At 40.8% G+C, this 23819-nt stretch overlaps 1 protein-coding gene across 1 annotated transcript in view; it reads right to left on the bottom strand.

The window, feature by feature from the left end:
* The window catches only part of klhdc3 (kelch domain containing 3), a 24077-nt gene extending 1509 nt beyond the window's left edge, over positions 1-22568 (bottom strand). Inside the window, exons 1-10 of the mRNA XM_068568145.1 lie at positions 22477-22568; positions 20655-20896; positions 18029-18208; positions 17711-17826; positions 17555-17626; positions 16060-16273; positions 15317-15403; positions 13944-14052; positions 3475-3548; positions 2015-2093 (exon numbers count right to left, since the gene is read on the bottom strand). Of these exons, the coding sequence (XP_068424246.1) occupies positions 2015-2093; positions 3475-3548; positions 13944-14052; positions 15317-15403; positions 16060-16273; positions 17555-17626; positions 17711-17826; positions 18029-18208; positions 20655-20808 (1085 nt within the window). The 5' untranslated portion in view covers positions 20809-20896; positions 22477-22568. The remainder of the gene's footprint in view (positions 1-2014; positions 2094-3474; positions 3549-13943; positions 14053-15316; positions 15404-16059; positions 16274-17554; positions 17627-17710; positions 17827-18028; positions 18209-20654; positions 20897-22476) is intronic.
* Positions 22569-23819: the final 1251 nt, after the last annotated feature.

Genomic DNA, 23819 nt, shown 5'->3' with positions numbered 1-23819 from the left:
GAAAAAAAAATTGATTTTGTAAAGAAAAGATTTGCATAAATAATATTAAACTACATATAAGACAGGTGAAAGGAAACTAAATCCACTAAGACAAGACATATAAAATCCACTTTGGATTTTGTTGGAAACGTACTAGTGGTTTGAGTATTTTGGGCAGCTGATGTCTTTACTTCTCAATCCTGACGCTTTTTTTTTTTTTTTTTACTTCAACTGGACATTTATGGTTTGAAATAGCCAAGACGCAAAAAATCTACGAGAACGACATTCAATCAAGTAACTGTGTGACATTTGCTCTCACCCTCTCACCCCCCTTGTAGGCTAGAAGCACTACGATGTGGACGAGGATGAGGGAAGGCCCCGCTGTAACACGAGAACCAGGAGCAGGGCCTGACAACGGGGTCTAGTGCTGACCTGCTGACAGGTCAGAGGTTGAGCTCCAGATTGTTATCACTGGCTCTGGTTTCACACTCAATCGCTTTGTTCGTTTTTTTGTTGTGCACGTGTGTGTTTAAGAGAGGAGGTTGGCATTGGAGCTGGAGATGCCAGTGAGGGGCAAAGGGAGTTGACCAAAGTCTTGTGACCTCACCGACGAAGGCGCTCAGGGTTAGAAACACATCTGCAAAGTGGGGAGTGTACAAGGTGACAGTGACGGTGCGAGAAAAATTAAACGCTTAAGGGGAGTAATTAGTATTACGTTCCATGTGTTTAAAAAAAACCCTCCACTTGCCTAATGAGGACTCAATAATATGCTTATCAAAAATATGCTTTAAATGGAATGATTGCATGAATATTATCCCCAATCATGTTTCATATTAGGAGGTGAAAACACACTTTGTACTTTAAAAGAGGTGCTCTCAAACTTTTGAGTCTCTCTTGCAAGTGTCAAAACTTCAGTGACAGGGTAACAATTATTTAATCATTTAAATGTTTCTTTAGGCAGCAATGTTTGCCTTAAATTTATGCCGCACCAACAGGACTGCATCTTTAAAAAAAAAAATCTGGATCTCGGATAGCATGTGTGTAGCCACTCCGTGGCTGTATGTGTATGCATTATTTTTGGAGAAGAAATAGAAGAAAAAAATGGTTAAAATAAAAATGTATTTTTCAGTCAGATCTCAGATTTTGGATGTCCGAGGCTACAGCCCCAAATAATCCAGGAGCTGCTTCTGACTTTTGGTGACTTGCTGCTCATTAAGACTGCTCATCTATCTCCACTATGGTGAGAGGCACCAGGATAGCCAGCTCACTTTGTTCTTATGTGAAGCCCAACAAAAAAGAGTTAATAAAACTTTGTTTTGGGGGATTTTTCCAAAATAAAAGGAAGGATAAGTCAGCCGGTACTAGAAACCTTTTTCATAGTTGTAATATTACAATAATACATTCATAATTTAATGATTAGTCATATTTCAAGATTGAGAAAATTGCAGGACGTGTCCCTCTAAATAATATGGCTTTGTTCTGCACACTCGTAGTTCAAGCAGCAAGTGACATGAACTCTTGTAGCTACTGAGCCAGTGACTCCTGCTGTTATAGCCTGTCCAATACGAATAAACAGAACCATTAGTGGCACGCAACTGGAAATCATAGTATAAAATAGATGCGTCTTAAGTAGCCGCTTCTGAGACATTATTTTTCCAGCATAGTTTCTTATTAAGCAGTGATGTTTTTGGAACCTAAAGATGGTGAATTTGTCATTTTTCCAATGATGCAAAATGAATCAACAGCCAAATTGAGATTGTACTTCTTACTTGGAGTTACATTGTTTTTGACAGCTGGACTTTGCTGACCAAGAAGCTGTTACATGTGGGGGTTTGAAGTAAAGTCAGACAAAAGCCTGAATAAAACGTACTACTGGTTAAATGAAGGATAATGAGCTGTAATTTGCCTCTTTGAATTACAGCCTTATTATTGGGAGAGGCAGAGTGGCGGCAACAATGACAAACTGCATGAACAACATTACGCCAATGCTATGACCAAATAGCACTAATGTCAGAGAAGAGGATGTTTGGCTGACCTGATATCATGTGGGAGTCCTGACTGCTCCAGACTGTATTGAATAACAGCTATTTTGCATAACGTCTTCAAATTAGGGCCTGAAAAGAAAAGAGAGTGTAATGAGTCACAGGCTTGTTTCTAACAAAGCCCAGAAAAACGGATGAAACGGACAACAATGTTTATGAGGACAGTGTTAAATTACCTTGGTGCACAAATCATCTTATAACAAACTTCCTCTCAATTATGGCCACCGTCATGTCTGCTCCACCATATGTCCAGTGACAAACAGTGTGAAGGCACACGCGACTGGCACGTGGAAGTGTATGCCACAGGGGATGCCACCGAGTACTGCCAGTCCCGTACGGTCTCTGCGTCCCTGTGTAAGCCCGCCTACACAGGCTGTGACCCGACAGCATTGCAGGCTACCCCAGTGCAGGGAGGAAACGACTATATTTGGTAGTGCAAGAGGCGGAAGTACCCCATACGATAGCACCAAGCAGGGACAAGGCCAGGGTAAGAAATTTAGCAATGGTGTCAGGAAGATATTAGTTTATAAAATGCCCCGAGGAGACCACAGGATAGCCTTTTCTTAACATTACTTATTCACCCATTGTCTTGGTTGAGCTTTTAAACGTATTTACTGTCATTTCTGATTTTTGTCCATTTCAATTTTATTTCCAAGAACTATACATATTTGAGAGCAAGATTCCAGACTAACCTTTTATTTTATTTTTATCACCGTCTCTAATTTAAAAAATATATACTTTGTATTGTCATCTATAGCGGTTACAAGTAGAAAACACGGAATTCAAATATTAGGGACATATTTTTTATATATTCATTTAAATATCGATTAAAATATTTGATGATGTATGTAAGAAGTTAAACGGGTCATAACTTCCCATCAAAACTATTTCACATGTCTGTGAAAACATCTCCTTCAAACATCTGTATTTATTCAAGTATCTCACCAAAAACTACATTTTACAAGAACACATTTAACTTTATAGCGTTGAAATTTACCTTCAATATCTATTATTACTGAACACAACTTGAACGCATCATAATAACATCCAGTAACAATTGGGTGCATTTTAAGGAGGACCGCTAGGGAGAGACAGTTGGGACGAGGCAGACACTGAGCAGTAAAATGACAAGATATAAAAAAATGTCTGATTAACCGAGTTGTGTCCGAGCCTTATGTTGGACTTGCAGTTGTGACAAGTGCATGTGGCTGTGACGTTATCGTCTGTGCCGAAACATGTGCAAATGTGACCGACAAAAAGAGCCGGTCACCTGAAATCAGCTGAAAAACTGATGTTTTTAATTGGTGCATCTCTATTGAAAATACTTCCTTACTTACAAAGGCGACATAGGGTCAAGTGGGGAGTTATGAATCTGACTGAATATCTGCATGTGGACGAATACACACCTTCTTACACTAACAAGTAAGACATGGATAAAACCAAGAATACTTACTGAAGTCTAAGATATACAGGTCTGAATGATCCATGAGGTTAAATTCGTCACCCATTCCTTGCTCTGGACAGGGGCTGTAAAGAGAATAAAGAGAATGTTTTAATTTACAAGCGGTCAGAGCTTCAAACCTATCCAGGAGGACAACAATAACTCCTTAAACTTCCTGTTCGTTATCACAAGCACGAGCCCCACAACTTATCAAGGTTGTATTTGCGACTAAACTGCTTAACGGGACAACTTTATTGTTTCTTCTCTCAAGTCATTCCTAGAATTCCCAACAATTAGTTACCAACAGACCTCCAATCATTTAGCTTGTCGTCCACTCTTACCTTTCTTTAATCACTAGGAGTCATAATCATGGAGCCACAAATTATTCCTAAAAAGAGGAGTGCTGTAACCAGAGTGCTCTTTTTTAAAATTTCATCATGGCCTGGCATGATTTAAGCCCACAGGAAGTGTATCACTGCAGTGAGACGGCAGGCTGACCCATGCTGATAGTCTCCCAGACCTGTGCAGCCGTTGATATCACTGCACATCTGTTTCCTGCCACGGCTAAACACACACACACACACACACACACACCTATCGCTTTTAACACTCTTCAGTCACCACTTTCCCATCAAGCAATTAAAATACAAAACATGGCAACTTAGAAGGATAAGGTAGAAAAACAACGCAAAGTATCAGCAGAGTTCAGCTAACATCTTAAGGTAATTTATTTTTTCAGGCAGCAAGTACATTCCTGTAAATGTACAAGATGCACATCACTGCTTTGTATCCACAGCGCACCGAGACCTGTTCAGATTAGTCGGTAAAAATGCACTTGACAATATACACCACCCAGAGGACAGCTTCAGCCAGACAGGTGCATTCACCAAGCAGTTTAGTGTCTATTCATATCTATCATGGAGAATAACTTAAGAATTTGGTTGCCAGGTTTGGCCCTTAAAAATAGCTTTGAAGGATGGTTTTGGCTGTGCATGGCGCATTCAGTAACTGGCATGTGTCCAAACAAAGACCATAGGACACCATTAGAGTACTGTTGAAGGACTCTGGCAGAAACCACTTGTTTTAAATTATTACCATTACATTTACTGCAGCTTCCTTTCTCTTTCACTTGCATTCTCATTTATTTCTTGCCGCACAAAACACCTCTTCTCTCCACTGTCCCTCAACCCATCAATCTCTACTCCTCTCCGCTGTCCTCTCCATTGCGTCTCCCTTTGCTGCGTGTTCAGGATGTTGTAAGGGTTTTACGTTGCTAATCTTTCCTAAACAAACACTGTAGTGGCTTAAAGCAGCCAGGAGAGGTGCAGAGCACGAGCGCAGTCGTCCCAGGGGGCCAGCTGGGGAAGTCATTACGCCCCCTGCCCCCACAGGAGGGGATCCACCGGGGCTTACGTCGTGGGCCTTTATCAGAATACCCTGAAACACCCAAGACCCCCCCCACCCCGTAACATCACTGGGGTGATTAAAAAGGTTTGAGAAAATCAAAAAGAAAGAAACTAATAGGAACTTCAATACAGAAAGCTGCATCTATGAGATGACAAAATTGAGATTATATATATATATATATATATATATATATATATATATATATATATATATATATATATATATATATATATATGGATATAGTTGTATTTATTGTAGTTTGATATGTAAAAAATTCACCACAAAAACAACATCTTCTATTAAGTGCGGGCACAATGGTCAGCAACTTCATGGTGGCACTGAACCGTACGGTACCTTTGACAAGAGGACATTTACTCGTACTTCAGTCTGAAACACTTGGTTGCCTTGGACACCAACATCAGCAATCTGTCTCCATCACGGAGGTAACGAAAAGTAGCATCTCTATCTGAAGAGCACACTGCAGAAGCCGTCGACTACTGTGCAGGCTCACATGGAGAGCGGGTACAAGGCTTGGATGCTGACGCGCGAAAGGGTGCAGATAAGAGGATGCTTTTACAGAGGGCAACGTGAAAGATGAAGATTGCGTCCCTTGGTACGAGGCTTTCTCGCATGCTCATGGATAACGTCGGCCTGGGTGTGAAATTCAGCAGAACATTAGTGAATGGTAATGCTTTATTGGTCACCGCAAAAGAGCCAGAGCCCAAAGGGGATCGTGAAAGAAGGGAAGAGCAAGGGTGCTAAGAAGTGTCCGATAGGCTGGAAGAAGCGGGAAAGTCGCAGTGAGCGACTTTATGTGGCATCCTGGTGTGTGATGGGCCACTTTGTTACTCGATCAGCAAAGTATCGCTATGTGTGAAAGTTCTCCTCCCCCTCCAGCAGTGCTGGTTCCCAGTCTAAATGAGGGCAGAGTGATGCTGCTCCCCCTTTAAAAAAACACTGGTTGCTATTTCAAACAACACTCAATGAGGGTGTCTAATCACCCAATTGCCAGTTCTTTCTAGCAATGCACTGCCTGCCTGACCTCATTATATCCAAAGCTAGGTCTAAAACCTAAAGAAGAAAGACCTACATCGTAAAAGTAATGAGGGAACAATGAAGAGCCTGGAAACTCCAACTTGTCTCAAATGTCCGAGAATGTAATTGCTTTCAAATTCTTTAAAAAAAGGACTTTCAGAGACAGCAACAACGCAAAGTGACAAGAAAACGATTGAGCTCCCATCAGCAACACAAACACAGATGTAAACAGTATATCTGGGTCCTGTCGTAGGCATGTCTTCAGTGGCTTCATTGACCATATCCTCATTCTTGGAGTAATATGATCTGCATCCTTTTCCTTTCTCCACTTCCTATTGAACTTTGGTCCTTCAGAACCACCTCGCTCACAGGAACTCATCACACACTACAACTTCCTGCAGATCACCTTATCAGGATGGCCAGACATGAAATCAAATTATTTAAGTGAAACTCTACCATTGAGGAAAAACACAGGGGAAAAGTTGTGATGGTACGACCAATAACCCAAAAAAATTGACAGCAATTTTAAACTTCAACATTACTCTAAAAAAATAATTTCGCCAATAATCAATATAAGATTGTGGCAGGACTGTTGTAGTGGTCTCGAATGTTGTTGGAGGAAAACACTCCGTTCATTTTGAGATTTAGTCACAAACACACAATGACACAGAGCCAAGCAAGTATTACAAAGTATTAAGTAATTTACTGCTTGTAGTCAGGATCATTTGTTGCATAAATTATTTTGCCCTTGTTTTTTCTGAGTAAAAAACAGAGAGACTAATAGACTTGGTTATCACCAATCGATAGATTCCCATCAAGTTCTATTCACCTAATCTCGACTGTCACCTCGTCTTACCGAGCTATCTGTGCCCCCTCCTGGGCAGTGGCTGGACAGTGGATTAAGACTGTAGTTGCCCAGACATAAGCCCCATGCAGAGGGTGAGACACAAACTATCGCTGGCTCCCAGAGAAAGAGACGCCTGGCTTCAGATTAGACAAAGGAGATGCCAGCTAGCAAAGAATGCATCTCAAATTGCGATCCTTGTGGACAAAATGTAGCTGGACTTGGTGGTGGAATGGTGAGAGAAACACTCAAGCAAACACAAATGCAGTCCCTTTTGTCAGGATACGTTGTTATGAGCCTAGCTGTCTGTAAACGTGAGGAAGAGTACATCAAATAAGGTCTCAGGACCTTGAACACAGCTGGTTAATGTATGGGGAGAGGGAGTCTGAAGGGGTTGCCAAATGTTCCTCTATAGCTGGCGGATTCATTTTGGAAAAATAAGTTACTTCCTTTCGAGGCCCCATCTTCACCTGCAGCTGAAGATTCGCTTCAAGGTCAGCCGCCTAATAGGAGACACTCATATTCGAAAAAACTGACGACCATACAGCGGCTCCAGACCACCAATTTATCTCTTGAATTCCAATTGTTGTATATATCGCACACTGCACATCTAGATGTTTTACATTTAAATCACACTGTAGAATATTATTTTGTACAAAAGTGCAATATCTCAATTATTTTACTGTTTTTAGGTCACAACAAACTAATTTTCTTTATTCTGCTTCTTTTTTTTTACCGTTTGATATGTGTGAATGCACTGTCAGGATTGCTATTTGTTGCTGCAGTACTTTATGCAATGACAATGAAGGAATTGTATTATATTTTGTCAGAGCAGCTCATTAGTGAACTCGCTACATTTTCAAGCCAAGTGATTATCTCCTCATATCCTGCTTTTTTATGGCTACGAGTGTTTCCTGTCATGTTAGCTGGATCATTCTCTGTCACTAAAAAAAGCCTTGTAGTGTTTCAGAAAAGTCTCTTCCTTTGCCAAGAAGGGTTGTTTAAACATGGTTTGCCAACTGTGAAACAAATATACTATTCCGGTAAATGTTTTGCTTGTCATTTATTAAAACTTTGTCTATATAGCAGGGCATTGTTCCACAGAGGGGACCTAAAAACCCTCAAGAGGTGTTTTGTTTGTGATGACAGTAGTAAATCACAAGTTAAACTGCTACTATTTAGACATGTGAATTGATGTGGACAACAGCATCACAAAGCGTCGCCTATGCAGGCTGTTTATTTGAGCTGCTGTGTACCACTCAACCCTGTGACTCCTCAATGTATACAGCCTGTTAGTGGGTTAAAGAGGGTTAAGATGCAAATGAAATACTATCATGAGATTGTCTTTGAAGAGTAAATCACGGTGTAGCTGTGCTGCCCTGAGGTCCTGTCCTGACACGTGCGGGATGCCCCGTGTCCTGTTGGGGTCATCTCCACTGTTTGACAGGTTTTATCTCAAGTCTGCGAAGTGCACACACACATGCGCACAGACAATTAATAAAGGAAACTTCTGCAGCCTACCCTTTGACACTGAAGGCCAGCAACAACATGTGTGTGGCATTACAATCTGTGGTGTGTTGATAGGCGTGTTTCATGGAGCCATGTTCCCCTGCGGGGGACCTGAAGATACTATGGATGTGCAGAACGTGCACGTGTGTGAAAGTGTATGTTCAAGAATTACTGAAAATCAAAACAGAAAGTCGGACATTTGTGCAATGCCGGATAAGAAAAATAAAGTGTTTCAGAATTAGTTTGGCCTGATCCTATGTTGTGTTTAGTCTAACATTTGAACTGTCAGGTTCAACAATGATAACAAGCCACACTTTAACCGGCTGCACTATCATAACAGCACAGCTTTCAGTCATTGATAAGGTGCAAAATGCCCTCGTAGGTGATATCGAGGCACCAGGCTTTTGACCTTCCTGATCTACCAAACAAAACCACTGGACTCTGCGGCTCAACAGCGGGCTGTTTTGAAATGACCAGTTGAATTCCACACGGATTAAATATCACGGTGAGATTCGGGTGGATTAAACAAGCGGTTTTGGGGAGGGATGTTTTGGCTACCGGGGAGATTACCTGCTATGTAGTCTCACCCTTGCTCAGAGCCACACATTCTCCCTACCTGAAAAACCAATAAAGGACAACTGACAGTTTGAATCTTACATTGCTTCTTAAAAAAAACACCCCTTTTTTTTTTTTTTTTTAGCATTTTCCACCAATTAACAAGTGATTCAAAACTAAACAAACATTAAGATGAGGTCCAATATTTAATTTTCTAATATTAGGAAAGGAGTCCGCATGCTTTTGCTAATTTTGCCAAGTGACTGTGCATATTGTGTGTGCTTATTGCCAAATGGAACACATGCGTTCATGCTGGCAGGGAAAGGCGATCGTCTGCGTGTGCATGTGCACCACTCTGACGTCAGCTCAACAAGAGGAGCTGTGAGTCACTAAGTCACGTGAACGCATCGAGACACGAGGTACAAACACAAACAAATGGTACACTACACCGGAAGTACTAACTTTCTGATCCAGAGATAGAGATATTTTGAGGCTGTAAAAATCATCAGACATATGACATCAGTGTTATTGATGAAAAGCGCAGAAAACTCGGGCCAGTAAATATCATCCAACTGTTGCGACGCAGTGCCCGTAATCTCAAAATTGGGTTTGCAGGCCTCTGGTTGGCTGACATGTGGTACATTAAGAAGACAACAGTAGCGTCTGAATAAACACTCTCGGCCAGCAGGTGGCGCACATGTTAGAATTGCAGAAGCAAGTACTTTCTTTGGCTGTAGGTGGTGACATCAACATGTTCACATTTGCCATCACTGCTTTTCTTTCCAATAGAAATCGCACATCTTTAAAACTGGTCTGACCGAACACTTGTGATTTATTTCTACGCCCAGAAATCTCATACATATAATCTTAATAAGCCATTAATCAATCAAGTTAGATACAAAAATATGCCAACAAAAAAAAGACCACCAATATATTCATCCAATCACCCAACCCGACCACAGACCTTATCTGGCCTGCCTAAGCACAGTGATGACATCAAAGACACTTATTCATAAAACAAGGCCACTTTGGCATTGTTAGACCGAAACCGACAGCCACTGGTCTCTGCTACTTGCAGTGAAAAGCAATTAAAATCCCTTTGAAGAACACTCATCATCAGCAGTCCACATGAAGGTGCTGAAGTCCTAAAAGGGCACAAAACATAAATTCTGCCCTCCTCTGGGATGTTTCCATTGACCAAACAACAGAAAGGCAAGCCTTCAATCAAGAGTAACAACAGACCACAAACAGGTGATTTAAACCAGTCATCATTGCAGCCGTCAGGGTCACTTGTCAGTAAAAATATATCATAGAAATACAATGGAATGAATACACGTGGTTATGTCCAAGTAGTTCAAGGGCCAGTGCCAGATTCCCCTTCGAGGATTCCAAGCTGTCTGCTCCCAGCATGCCAATCTGTCATGTCCTTGTTCATATCCTGCCCCTCATAGGATGCCCGGTTCCCGAGCTTAAAATGCGTACAGATTTAGCCCAACCTGGGCTTGTCGTAAGCAATTATACACAGAGCGTGACGAATGCCAACAATGACAACATACTCTCAGCGGGATATCCATAATCTCTGTGGCAACTCAATTTTAGCAGCGTTCAATTCCTCAGGCGGTTAGGGAAAAGTAAACTTGCACAGGGTTTAGCAGAGTCCGCTGCTCTTTGCCTGGGTGCGTAGGTGAAGGTCAGTGCAGGTGGAGTTAGTCATGCACGGGCCGTCCTTCGTGGGGCAGTGAGCAGGTCTCAGTAAATGAGTGTAGCAGAGGCTCTGAGGGTATATCAAATTGCACTCTGTGAGAAAGAATGCTCCCTAAGGTCATAAATCAGAGATGGGGCAGAATTTCGCGCCTTTCTGCAGCTCAGCAGGCCTGTTTACACTGACGTAAGTGGCACTCAATAGACTGCCACTAATGCCCAGTCTGTCATTCACATACGCAAACGCAAACTCGTGCGAGTGTGTCCCGAAAAAACATACTTACAAAACAAAGAACATAATGAATGTAATCCTGTTTAATGCCAACCAATTTAACGGTGCCAAAAAAAGACAAATTCAATGTTAAAATCATTAAGGCTCATTCAATCTACATCCAATACTAAACACTGGGAGGTGGCACTCACAGCCTCTTGTTTTGCTTTTTTTTATTCATTGGAGTCTATGTCACGCTGTTGATGTTTTGTTAACACACCTCGGTGTTATGTCCGGTCCAAAGTGCCCCCTTTGAAAGCAGAGGGCTCTCTGACTTAATAGCTTTAGTGTCCTTCACTAAAGTAATAAATTATTCCTGAACAAATTCCTGCAGGTAAAATAAATATCATAAACTGAAAAAAAAAGAAGTATCAACAGAGGGGTTCTGTTTTGGATCAATATGAAAGGACAACTAACCCAAGAAAACGAGATGTGGACCATAAATTTGAACACAATTTCCTTTGCAGACCTACCAAAATGAGAAGTCCCACAAAAAAAACACAAGCAAGGTGTCCAGCAAATAATTCATGGTGGCATGTGCGAGCATTTGTCAGCTGCATTGAGACAGGCACGATAACTTTTTAACTGCCCTGGTGTTGTTAGGTCATGTAAAAGTAACAACAGGAGACACAGTAAATGCTGGTTATTAACACGATGTTCACACTAAATTAGATTGGAAAAATACTTGCTTAGTCAAATCTAATAATTAGTGCAAATCAAGGCGGAAATTGAAACATTAAGTGAATCTGAACAGGGAATATTTCTTAGCACAGAGAAGAAAGCAAACACATGTGTGAGTGTGATGAGAAGCTGCTTGGAGTCTGTTTGTGTGTCTTAGGTTGTGTGTGCGTGTGCTTATGGGAGTTCCTGTGTGTAAGAGGCTTAGACGCACTCATGTAAACAACAAACGTGCAACGCTGGGCAAGAAAACCTGTGTGGCCAACTTGCTTAGAGCCTGCAAGGATCACACTGTGATTTGTACAGTAACAGGAAACATCTTGGCAGACTTACAACAACTGAGCAACCTACTTTACAAATAACGCAAACAAACCAAAGTTCTCTGCCTGTAAAGATACTTTGTGGGCATTCATTAATATATGTTAACAGCTTCAAAGTTGCAATGGCCCCGGGGAAGAAAAAAACTGAGAAGAAAAAAAAACTGCCCTGTTCCTTTTAAACAGGATGTTGGAGATACTGTGTTTGATTTCCTCCTCTCCTCAGCCATCACCCTCCATCAATCCAGTGGCCTCAAAGACACTCCCTTTCCAACACTATCGGCTCACAACAGGAAATCATGACTCCTTAAAACCCCCCCTGGACTCATCTTGGCGAGAAACCAAACAATGTACAACAATTCTTGATCTTGTATTAATATTTTTGGGAGTTTCATATCAATAACTTTGCTGACTTTTGATTTCTTCCGTTTACAAGCAGCATATTTATTTTTTTATTACTAATTCTCATATGAAAGGTAGCCTTTTGAAAATAGATCTGCTGGAGTGCAGTAAGAATGACAGGTTTGCACTAACGCTGCTGCATAATGGATGAGACTACACTTGTGTATTACTGTGTGCTCCTGGTGATGTGGCGCCCAACGAAGCAGTAGAAAACAAATCCAGCAGCAGCCAGAGGCCTTTAGGACTAGAGGGCCTGTAGACGTAGTGGGGCTGAGAGGACTCTTATCCACAGCCTCCCGATCCCCACTATCAGGTTTTCCCAGTGGGGTTTGCCTGATAACACAGCATGCTGATAACAGTAGCCTCAAGCCCGGGATACTCTGGACCATGTTAATGCCGTTAGCTACCTCATTACTCCACTGGCTACTGGCCTATCACAAGCCCGTCACCAGCCCAGTGGCTCCTTACCAGCTCCGAACCTCTGGCAATCACTACTGTCTTAGGGCCAACAAGGGAATCATCACAGGCTGCTGTCTACAGGAGCCAGACCCTCCATTTGGCATATTGAAAAAGAGAGGAACGTTTTTCTCCATAAGCACAGAGTGGTGTTTATTGAGAGCTTGTGCTTCACAAAGATTAGGATGACAAACGAAGAGTCAAGAGCATAAGAATTGAAGTGCTTTTAAAGAAAGAAGTTGGTGACGTTCCCATTTTGAGCCAACCTCTGAACTTATTAGGCAGTTTTTCTTCTATTTATGTGAACTATTGAGCTAATCCCTTTATCTGATAGAGATAGTCCTTAATATAATAACCACTTCACCTTATTTTAATATCTTTGTACATTTATTTAAAAATAGCTTGTCCCTGGAAAAACTAGTAGCTCTGTTTTCAATATGCTGGCTCCAGTGTTTATATCAGTTCTAAGAATCTGACATTTTCAATGAAGCAGTAAGAGTGTGAAAACATTCAGATCATCTTGCAAAGAACAGACCATGGTCAGAGGCCCTGTCACCGAGGACATAGTCAAACATGTCAGGGAGCAGAAGAAGTTGCAGATTCCAAAGCTGGAGCTTTGAATGCCACTGGAAATGCTGTGTCACCTTTATAACTGGTTGGACACATTCGTACTGCTCCAACAGGAATAAATTGCAGCTTTGCAACACTAGTTTTAAGGAACTTTTTGAAGAAATGAGACTGAAAATTATAGCTAAATCATACTCCTAAACCAGCATGGATGTCTTCTAAAAGCATACAATATGTTATTAATAAGGATAAATGTCTTCCTACAAGCACCTGGACGCATCAACAACAAGCTGAAGTTTACAATAAAGACCCCGTTATCAACTGTATGACCAAGTGACAATGTTGAATGTAACCTGAAGCTGGCTTTCATGTCCTTCTGCAGCTAATGGGAAACAATGGGGTCTTGAGTGAAGATACAAACACATTCTTCAATCTAACAACTGAAACATGTTTTTTGAAGGGGTTATTCAAGTATTAGGTTGAATATGAGTGTGAAAGAAAAAAAATGCAAAATGTACACAAAAAAAAACAGAGCACATCAAATTAACTGTTTTCCAGATTAATATACCTAAATTGGAAAAATATACAACTATTGATATATTTCAAAAATAAAATAATTAAATAATACATACTTTATTAAGGAATAGAAAAGACAAATGTTACCACTGGAATAATGACTGTGGAAACCGAACAAACAAAATTTGGGAGCATTCGTCATTAGTAATATTTTGTGCCTTACCTAGTTCCTCCGAAGAGAATGATTCGATCCCCGACCATACAACAGCACTGCCGTCTCCGCGGACATGGGCCTTTCCCCTTGGGCTCTACCTTCGTCCAGGAAAAGGCCTCTGCAGTGTGCACACACACACACAACACAGGAATAAAGTTGAAATAGCAATAATTAGAAATAATGATGGAAAAGAAGACCCTGAATAGCTCTAAAGAGGGATTTTCAGCACAACAAATCTTGAGCGGTGTGGGCGACATTGTAGCAGCTACACAAATTCTCAGCCACTTAAAAGTAACATAAACCTACTAGTGCTTCCTTTAGTGCCTCCAGTTCATTCAGCTTCCTGCTATATCTAACCACAAACACAAGGCCCAGGGGTAAGGGGATGAAAATGAGTGATTAAAACAAGAAAACAAAACCTAGCATTCATTTAAACATAAAACTTTCCATACAGAAATAGAAATGAATCCTCTCTTCTGCTCGGCAGAAGTGCAATATGAGTGACGATGTTGGAGCTCTCTCAGTTGTTCCATATAAGGATGAAATGTCTCACACACTCTGAGCCAACAGCATCATTGTATCTCTATAGCAACAGGCCATTCAGACTTTGTTGAATATGTAGGTGCTGCCATCTAGTGGACGCAACGCACAAGTTTACCGCAAATCACCCAGTTCACCAATGACGTACACGGTACATCTTCATTCATAAAAAGCATGTGACATGCTAAATCTGGAAAGGTTAATGATCAGTGGGGATATGCTAACTGTTATGATACATATTCTGTCCATTGTCATGACCATATTAATGCATATTCATATTAATAAACAACAGTCTACCTTAATTGATTGAACACCATAGAGCACCTTTTCACCAGCAATGGCAATCATAACAACTGCTATTACTGTCAGTCACTATATTATTATTATTATTATTAATATTATAAGATATTGTATAGACAATAGACCCCAGGTATTACAACATGCTCTTTCAATGTCTCTTTCGGAAAACAACTTCAGAATAAATCTGCAGAATGAGACTTATTTATTGTCAGTTCTTAAATCTGCATGTTTCTGGCAAAAAGACCGGCCATGTGTATTTCACAGTGAAAAAGGAAGCAGCTAGCCACTAGCACTGATAATGATGCATTGAGGGAGGAGGAGGAGGGCCTCGTCTACATGAGTCTCATGCGGGTCAACACGAGTTAGCGTCTCCAGTGCAACGTTTCCTTAACAGAGGTGTAACGTTCATTAATGCGGGGAGCTCAACACATGTACTACGCACAAAGCGAAGACACGCTACTGGGAATGGCACACTTTACAACGGTGTTTGATAGCAACGTGACACGGTTTCCCCCAAAACAGACATAAAAACGGTGAATCACCTGGATTGAATTTCCAGAGGTCGTTGAAGTGCCGGTCCAGACGGGCGTTGTATCCACCAAATATATACAGCTCCCCGTTGTAAGAAACTAAACATAAAAACAAATCAATTGACCAAACATAAAAACAAATCAATTAACCAGTCTGTATCTATCATCCCGGTCAAGACATTTGCAGCGCAGTAAACTGAACCATGTGCATCTGTTAAATTAACTGGATTTGTTTAATCAATGTGGGAAAAACAGCCAATCTTGTCCTGAATACATTTAATATAAGTATGAACACAGTTTGTATTCTCATTTCAAAAACTCTAACATAAAAAACTAATCATGCTTGAGAATGAAATAGAGATAGGTCACACTGTAAAATGACTGCAATTTACACACAAATGAATAATCAAAAAAATGTATTTGAAATTTGATTCCATCAGTTATCCCCCAGGAAAAAAATGAATTTAGACTATTTAGACTAACTATATGTTTAATGATGAGTGCCGGTTCATCAACCTCTAAAAGGATGAGGAATTTCCCAACAACCAGATTGTATTCTGAAATGTTGAGCTACAACATTGGGGCTCACAATTCTCATCTTTAAACTCATTCTAGGTTAAATACTTATTGAAAAGGACAGAATAAAAGCAATTTAGGATTCTGGTCTACTGAAATACAATACAAGCATTTAAAAGTGCTTCACAAATTCTAAATCTGTGTTCGCCATATTGATTTTATGTGTGCGTTTGTCTTACAGGCCGAATGACTCCTGCGTCCCTCTGGCAAAGGCTGTGTTGGAGGTGTGCTCAGCCAGCAGTTGGTTTGTGTATCGAACACTTTGATCTTGTTGCAGTAGATCTCATTGTTGGAGTGGAAGGGACCAAAGCGGTCTGCTCGCCCTCCAAACACAAACATCTTTGTCCCGATGATGGTGGCCGAGTGGAAGTCCCTCCAGCGTGCTGGAGTGCCCTGTGAAGAGGAGGAGAGGGGCAGATGATGTGTGACCGTTATACTTTAACACTCTATAAAACTTTCAGTAGAGCAACGGAACATAAAGCAGTCGATCCAGGACCGACCTCACGGGTATAAAGCTTTATTTTCACACTCCCAAAAGGTGAGGCTTAGTTTACAGCAACCGTGGGTAAACTGCGCCATCTAGTGTAATACGTAGCACAACTACAAAGACACTCCACTTTTCTCGAACCACCAGTTTTGTAAAAGAATGGCCAGTAATAGAGACATTGTACGAAATTTAGTGGGAACACTGATCTCAGAATATTTTTGGTATTGTCATTGGTTACAAGAGTACTATAAATACAGGTGAAATGCAATCTGTTTCCACGGTACAAAACAGCCTGAGCCTCTACTCCCTGTGCATTTAGCCCTGGTAAAGCCTTTCACGCCTTCCTTTCCAGAATGTGCTGCCATTGTTTACCCATAAATGCTGCAGTCCAGCACGATGTAGAACTTGTTTTACAAATAGAGCAGTGGGCGAAAAAGCAAACCAGAAAACAAACAGATTATACAAATAATGTTGAAAAAAAAAGACCATCTTAACAAAACTAAATTGAAATAATTCAAACGGCCGGGCCAATCGAGGAAAAATAGTGAGCACACAAGACGTATTGAAGACTTTAAATTAGTGGAGGAATAAAAAAAACATATTTATTAACTGAGTAAACTGTTTTTTGAGTAAAAGTGCAGCAGGTTGTTTTATTTTACAAAAGGAATGCAGAGCTGAGAACATGGCAAAACAATTTATTATTCAGTCACATGGACAACTAAATATGTAAGCACCAAACTGTAATCTTCTTGATGACGAAATGTTACAAGTTAGAAACAAAAACTAGTTCAGCCGAGGCACTGGTGTCGACGCCTGATGTGTACTTAAGAAGAGTGTATCACGTGAACAGACTGACTGCATGCAAATACAAATGGCACTTCCAAAAGGGGAGTGTATATAATCCTCTGTGAGGCTTTTTGTACTTGGCCACCTACCAGGGAGCTGCATTACATTTTAGTGCCTTTGTATCCAGCCAATCTGAGCACTGCATGCTTGTGTAGCAGTACTGCCAACCAGCTGTAATAACCAATGGTTTGTCGATTTCCAACTGTGCTTTGAATGTAACCAAACAGGTTGCAAGTCCATTCTTTTGTGTTTCTTTGAGCGAGTGCTTTGTGCTCCTCTTTTTTGGGGGGGCGTGAATAATAAATGCACAACATTTTCTTTAAAAGAAAGAATTGACTCACTCTAGCATTGATTAAAGACCAAACCATGGTGATGGTGTCCAGCTTGTGGATGTCATTGGAGAAGCAGTCCGCCTAAGACAGAGCAGAGAAGATTCATTTAGTCATGTTTTAATGTTCAATGAGCAAGTGCCACAGCGAAGAGTGACGAAGACTCACCAGCTGCTCGTAGCCTCCAAATATATACATTGCCTTCCCCAGGACACAGGAGGAGTGGCCGTCCCTTGCCCCTGGAACGGTCCCTGAAATCTTGGGTGTGAACCATCTGTGGGTGTCTATGAAGAAGTAAAAGCTGATATCAACTCTTAGCACTCTTGCGAGGGACCAACCCTTGTGTCATGTGCGAAAGCTCCATGGAGTAAAAAAATGTTTTCTCTCCCTATCGCTATTGCGACCATAACAGCAAACAGGTATCTCAAAGACAACGCAGCCTCAAACTAGGACTTAGCGGTGTCAGTTCGATGCAGGTCAACTTACTGACATCAAAGGCATAAAGCACATTGCAGGCCCCCTCTGTGTCGTTACGACCACCCCAGAGGTAGATAATCTCATCCAGCAGCACAGCGGTGTGGCCGTAGCGCATATATGGCACTTCACGGGCACGTTCATGCCCTCCTCCGATCCTCACAGGAGGCAACTTCATCCAGCGCAGAGACACTGAAGCACAAAAACATCCAGAAAGGTACATTGAGTATGTTTCACTCAGTTAATCATGACATACAATGAGTAAAGCCACAATCTAATGAACAACTTTTGTTTTTTTAAATGACTGAAACAGTAAAGGTGGACGCATAATGCTCTTATATATTTCTATCCTAAATAATTATCAATTAAATATCAATGAAAAACAAACACACACACACACATATATATATATATATATATATATATATATATATATATATATATATATATATATATATATATATATTTCATTCACACTTGTAACCTTCAAAAATGTTTTTATAAACAATCCTTTCGAGAAACAAAAATGAGAGTTGACCAGTCTTAAATTTATTGTGTGTGTGTATATATATATATATATATATATATATATATATATATATAATATGTTAGTGTTGTTCAATAATTTAACTCCTACAATAGAAATAAATATTCTTTTAATGACTTTTTTTTTGCTTTTTGTACAGTAAACTTACAGACATCTTTCCAATCATATTAATACTCATGTATTAAACACAACCTTTGTACACAGTCTGGCAGGGACTTTGCTTTAGCTATTTACATTGTTTGCACTTTTTTATAATATGCCAATAATTACATTTCATTCAATGCACAGTTGAAAAGTAACTTGTCATCTGCATTTTGTTTTATGTTAGTTGGATGTTATATAACAGACAACCTCAAAATGCAGGAGTCTGATAATATTAAGTCGAGACAAGCCGCGACACCAAACTAAATGTCCCTACAAATACAGGATGCAGTACAATAGTAACGCAATTTTCAGATAGCCAAAAGTATTAAAGCAGCAATAACAATTCGAGAATCAATTGTGAGCTACGCCACCTGGATTTAACTATTACTGCCTACTGTACAAGCCTGTGGGGGCAGTGCTATGATTTGGGATTGCTGCAGTTGGTCAGGTTTAAGTTCAGCATCAACTAAGTTCAGCATTGACCAGGTTATTTCATCAATGGATTGTTTCTTCCCTGATGACACGGGCATATTCCAAGCAGACAATGCCAGGATTCATCAGGCTCATGTTGTGGTTCAACGAGACATCATTGTCACACATGGAGTCCCGACCTTAACCCCATTGAGAATCTCTGGGATGTGCTGGAGAAGGCTTTGCGCAGCGGTCAGACTCTACCATCATCAATACAAGACCTTGGTGAGAAATTATTGCAACACTGGATGAAAATAAATCTTGTGACATTGCAGAAGCTTAGCAAAACAATGCCACAGCAATTGCGCGCCGTAAACAAAGCTAAAGGTGGTCCAACGAAATATTAGTGTGTGTGACCTTTTTTTTGGCCGGGCAGTGTACAACGCAAGAGATTCAGTTTTGAAGCGAAAATATAGGTCAGTGTTGACATTTCACACAAGCTCTTACAGCTGTCTGAAATGACAGTGTTCTTTAAACCTTCTGTATAGTAAGACAAGATGCAACCTAGCGTGAAACATCTTCTTGAATTCGATAGCCGCTTACTTGAAAGTCTGAAAACAGAAGGTGAAAAGTAAAATATCGTCGAACATAGACAAGAAAACAAAGGTGAAAAAAATCAAAAGGACTTAAAACACAGGCGGCTGTGCTGTAAAATAGACATCAAAGAGAAGAGGAACAAAGCAAGTGACAAGATAAAATACTAAAACAATAACTAAGGTGGTCCCGTTTCTATTCCAATCAGCAAAAAGGCATCTTTATTAAGGTTTGGTGCCACCGCTCTTTTATTTTTATGGCACGACATCGGCAAGTAGGCTCAAGCTACTTTTGGAAGTTGTAAAACCCTAAAGCAGGTGGTCGACCCCTCCTCCCCTCTCCCACACACACACACACACACACACACACACACACAGAATAAGAAAAGGGAGAAGTTTTATAAAAGTTATAGAGCGACACATTTAAAGAAAACACCTGTGTTTGTGAGGTGGCAACGGAAAAACAGCAAACACAGAACACTTTACAAAACCGCAATGACACACTTTGGTTTCAATTCCAGCTGAAGGTTTGGAAGGTTTGACAAACACTGAAACACTTTCATTCTCATTTCATAAATTTGAAAAAAAGAATACTTTCATAAGTGTCATAACAGTTAGACCTTAGGGTATAAAAGGAACGTGCCTTTTCACCTACTTAGTATACAAACAGAAACCAACAGCAGATAAGATTATTTTACAAACATATGTAAACTGGGGTCCCAGTGACATCCAGATGAATCACTTTTTATTAACAAGTCTGATCCCAAGTACTCTTGGGACCTGCAAATTGTATTATTTTTTGATTTACTGTTGTTGCCCCACAATAGTTTTCCTAAGGTAAAAAAAACAACAGTTTATTCTCAGATTTCATTTGTCTAATTTGAAGATTTTTCAAAATATCCACAACTATTGAGAACCCCTATATCAAAGCATCACCACCTACCTGTGTTGAAGACATGCACATCAATCTGACGAAGTGTCTCGTAGTCCTCCCCAGAGCAGTAGCCTCCAAAGGAGTACACCTTGTGCCCCACCGCCACAGCAGCATGGTTGACTCTCCGCGGCCCTCCTTCTAGGTGCACCGACCAGCGCAACATTCCACGCGCAAGCACCTCTGTGACTGCGAGTCCTTAGGCCATCACTTTGTCACCTGCCTGGATCCCATCAAGCCAACACTGTTGAAACCTGTCAATCCAACAAGGAATGACATTCTGCTTAGAAGAACTGTGGGGAAACTAGGAAAGGCAAATAAAGGAGAACACAAAGGGCAACTGTTTGTCCTCTTGGTCGAAGAGTTGCTTAGCTCTGCGGTTGCTGACAAGCTCACAAGCCCCGGTATAATCGAAGCTGGGAGGGTATTTTAAGAAGAGATTAGATCTACATCTACCACTCCTCTTTCTTTCTGCTCACTCTCATCCATGTAACCTCCCACTGCACTACAAACATATTAAAAATAGAATCATATAAATAATATACAACCCCTTTTGGGCGATACATCGTCAATAAAAATCCCATATCAATATCATTTCACAAAAACGGCTTCAGTGATCTTTTGATATCAGTGAGATACATTCAGCAACATGTTTCTAATGTCTTGAAAAAAGAACAGTGAAACTGTCACTTGGCTTTTTGAAAATCAAAAATATGTTATCAAAAATAAACACCAACAGAAAAGCATGTGGAAAAAGGCCTGCAGTTTTTAAGGCAAGTCTAATGTGACAAGCAAGTACTCAGTCACTACCTGCGTGTCTCGCAGGAGGCAAGTGCACCTGTGTCTGTAAACCCTGCATGCCCCCCACCGCTTATTCCGTCTCAATGACTCACTTACTCGCTGACCTCCAACCTTTGTTTGCTCTTATAAATATACCCCCAGAAGACCATTCAACACTTCATGTGGAGCAACACGGGCAGCATCTCGTCGACAGGCAGGTTTTAGTTAAGTAATAGTTCTGTTGCAATTATTTTTTTAGAGCATGTTGTAAAAGCTGCCATGTAAACTCAAGACGTCCACATGGATACAAGTGACTTCTCAAAAATGACAACACAGTTGCAACGTAAAGGCAACATTGCCGCGTCTGTAATGCAGTAGCCCGGTTCACTAGCAGTGTTTCCTGCACATTAAACAGCAGTTCTTCGTCTCGTAGACTTTGAGAAGAAGTGCGTGTTTGAGGTGGCTGACACCCTCCTAACCAAATGAGCAGGACTTTGTTGACGTCAGATGACAAGCCATGGCACTGACAACTTGGCCACAATGGCTCAATAGTCATTACGACTTAGTTAAAATACAGCAACATCCACGTGCACTGCACCAGAGGTCTGGGTGGGCCATATAAGCTACACTGCGGGCGCACAGATAGTGTTTTGATAAAGCTAATCTACAGCCGGTGACATTGAGCTTCAACACGGTTAACACAGTCCAGTCAACGCCTCATGCACTTGCTAACTGACGTTAGCTGTACGACAGGAATAACACACATCTGTGAGCGACAGCGACTGGCCTCCCAACCTCCACTTCACCAGCAAAGGTGTCACGATAACAGCGTCCCAGTGTCCGGCTCCAACCAAGTGCCCAGGAGGGAAACGCTGTTGCTAGCTAGGCTAATGCTATATGTAGTAGCTAGCTAGCTAACGTGAACTGAGTAAAACATTTTAAAAAAAACGGCCCGCAAGAGTTACCGCAGCGGCGTTTATGTCCAACCGTGGCAAAGTTACGAACGGCTTCGCTAACCGACGGCAGTATCGGAGGAGAAATATGCGTTAGCTACCTTCAGGTCGAGTCGGTTGTGGTTATTAACTGGTGTTTGGGAAAGCAGCGCTGTCCACTGGGAGCCCCGACCGACTCCCTCGTGACGTGTTGGGGGGCGAGACGCGTCCTTGAGCACCCCCTGTCGGCAGGAACCAGTATTCACTTCAACTCTGTCCAAACTTTGCATGTGAACTTTGTAATTTTATTTTTTCGTTTTCCAAAACCACCGTTTAAACTTTATTGTGGTCAGTATTCAATTCCTTTGTGTCTCTCTGATTTCACACAGACAATTGCACCACGTCAGCCCAATATGTGCTAAAAATAATTAAGGTTTTATATATATACTTCTTGAAATAATGACTATTCCGTCAAGTATAATTTACTCAAGCAATTAATAACTGCAACTAATAGCTGCATGCCCAAAAGAAAAATATGTTGTTCTATATATATTGATTAATAATTAATTAATTAATTGATTTTCTGTATGTGTTTTAAATTTATTGATCTGGCATTTTTTTAGGAAGAACTTGGGTTTAAGTTCTTCATCAGTATACAACATTAAACTCGAGATAAACCCGGGAGCTTAATTTGTGACTAAAAGTTTGCTGAACAGATTTTCCTCAGCTTTGTGTTAAACCAACATCCACTATTCTGGCCTACAGTCGGCCTGCATGCTTTACTAGATTATCAAATATGTGCTTATATGTGTTCACATAGTCAGCATTAAAACTGATATCCATGTGCTTATTTATAAATATTATGCATAAAAGGCTGCTGATCATCGGGGACTTTTACTATTAAAACACAAACAGCAGAGAAAAAAAGGAGAAGCTTTATTGCAGTTTCCTCTTTCATTTAAACTGTAAAACAACAGCGGCAGATGTTGTCGACACATTGTGTCGACAACATCTGCCGCTGCCTCACTGATGACGACGTCCTCTCCAGACTTCACATTCAGGAGCAGGTAAAGAGTGTTCAAATATCATAGGAGCAGGTAAAGAGTGTTCAAATATCCATACTACCATACTATTCAGCATGCCAGAAACACATTTAGAATGATCAAACGCAGTACACCCGAGATACTTGGATGTCTTCCTACAGATGGTTGCATTGTTCAGAATTCAAGCCAGCAAGCTTGTCCGACTATTCTGACCCACTATCATCTGTGCAGGGGAAATGTGAGCAAGAGGGTCAAAGGTGTGATGGTTTGGCGGATTCATTGGTCCCAATGTAATGCATACCAAATACAACAGAGCAAACGTTGTAACTGCAGTACTGAAAGTCAAATGAAAAAGTATGCAATTTGAAATGCAGCTAACATCTAATAAATAATACATAAAAGGCGTGTCAACTTTGTTACAT

This window comes from Clinocottus analis, unplaced genomic scaffold (genome assembly GCF_023055335.1).
Source record: "Clinocottus analis isolate CAN_PGR_092001 unplaced genomic scaffold, fCliAna1.0.p SCAF_8, whole genome shotgun sequence".
NCBI classification, from domain to species: Eukaryota; Metazoa; Chordata; class Actinopteri; order Perciformes; family Cottidae; genus Clinocottus; species Clinocottus analis.
This window is presented reverse-complemented; position numbering and strand designations above follow the sequence as displayed.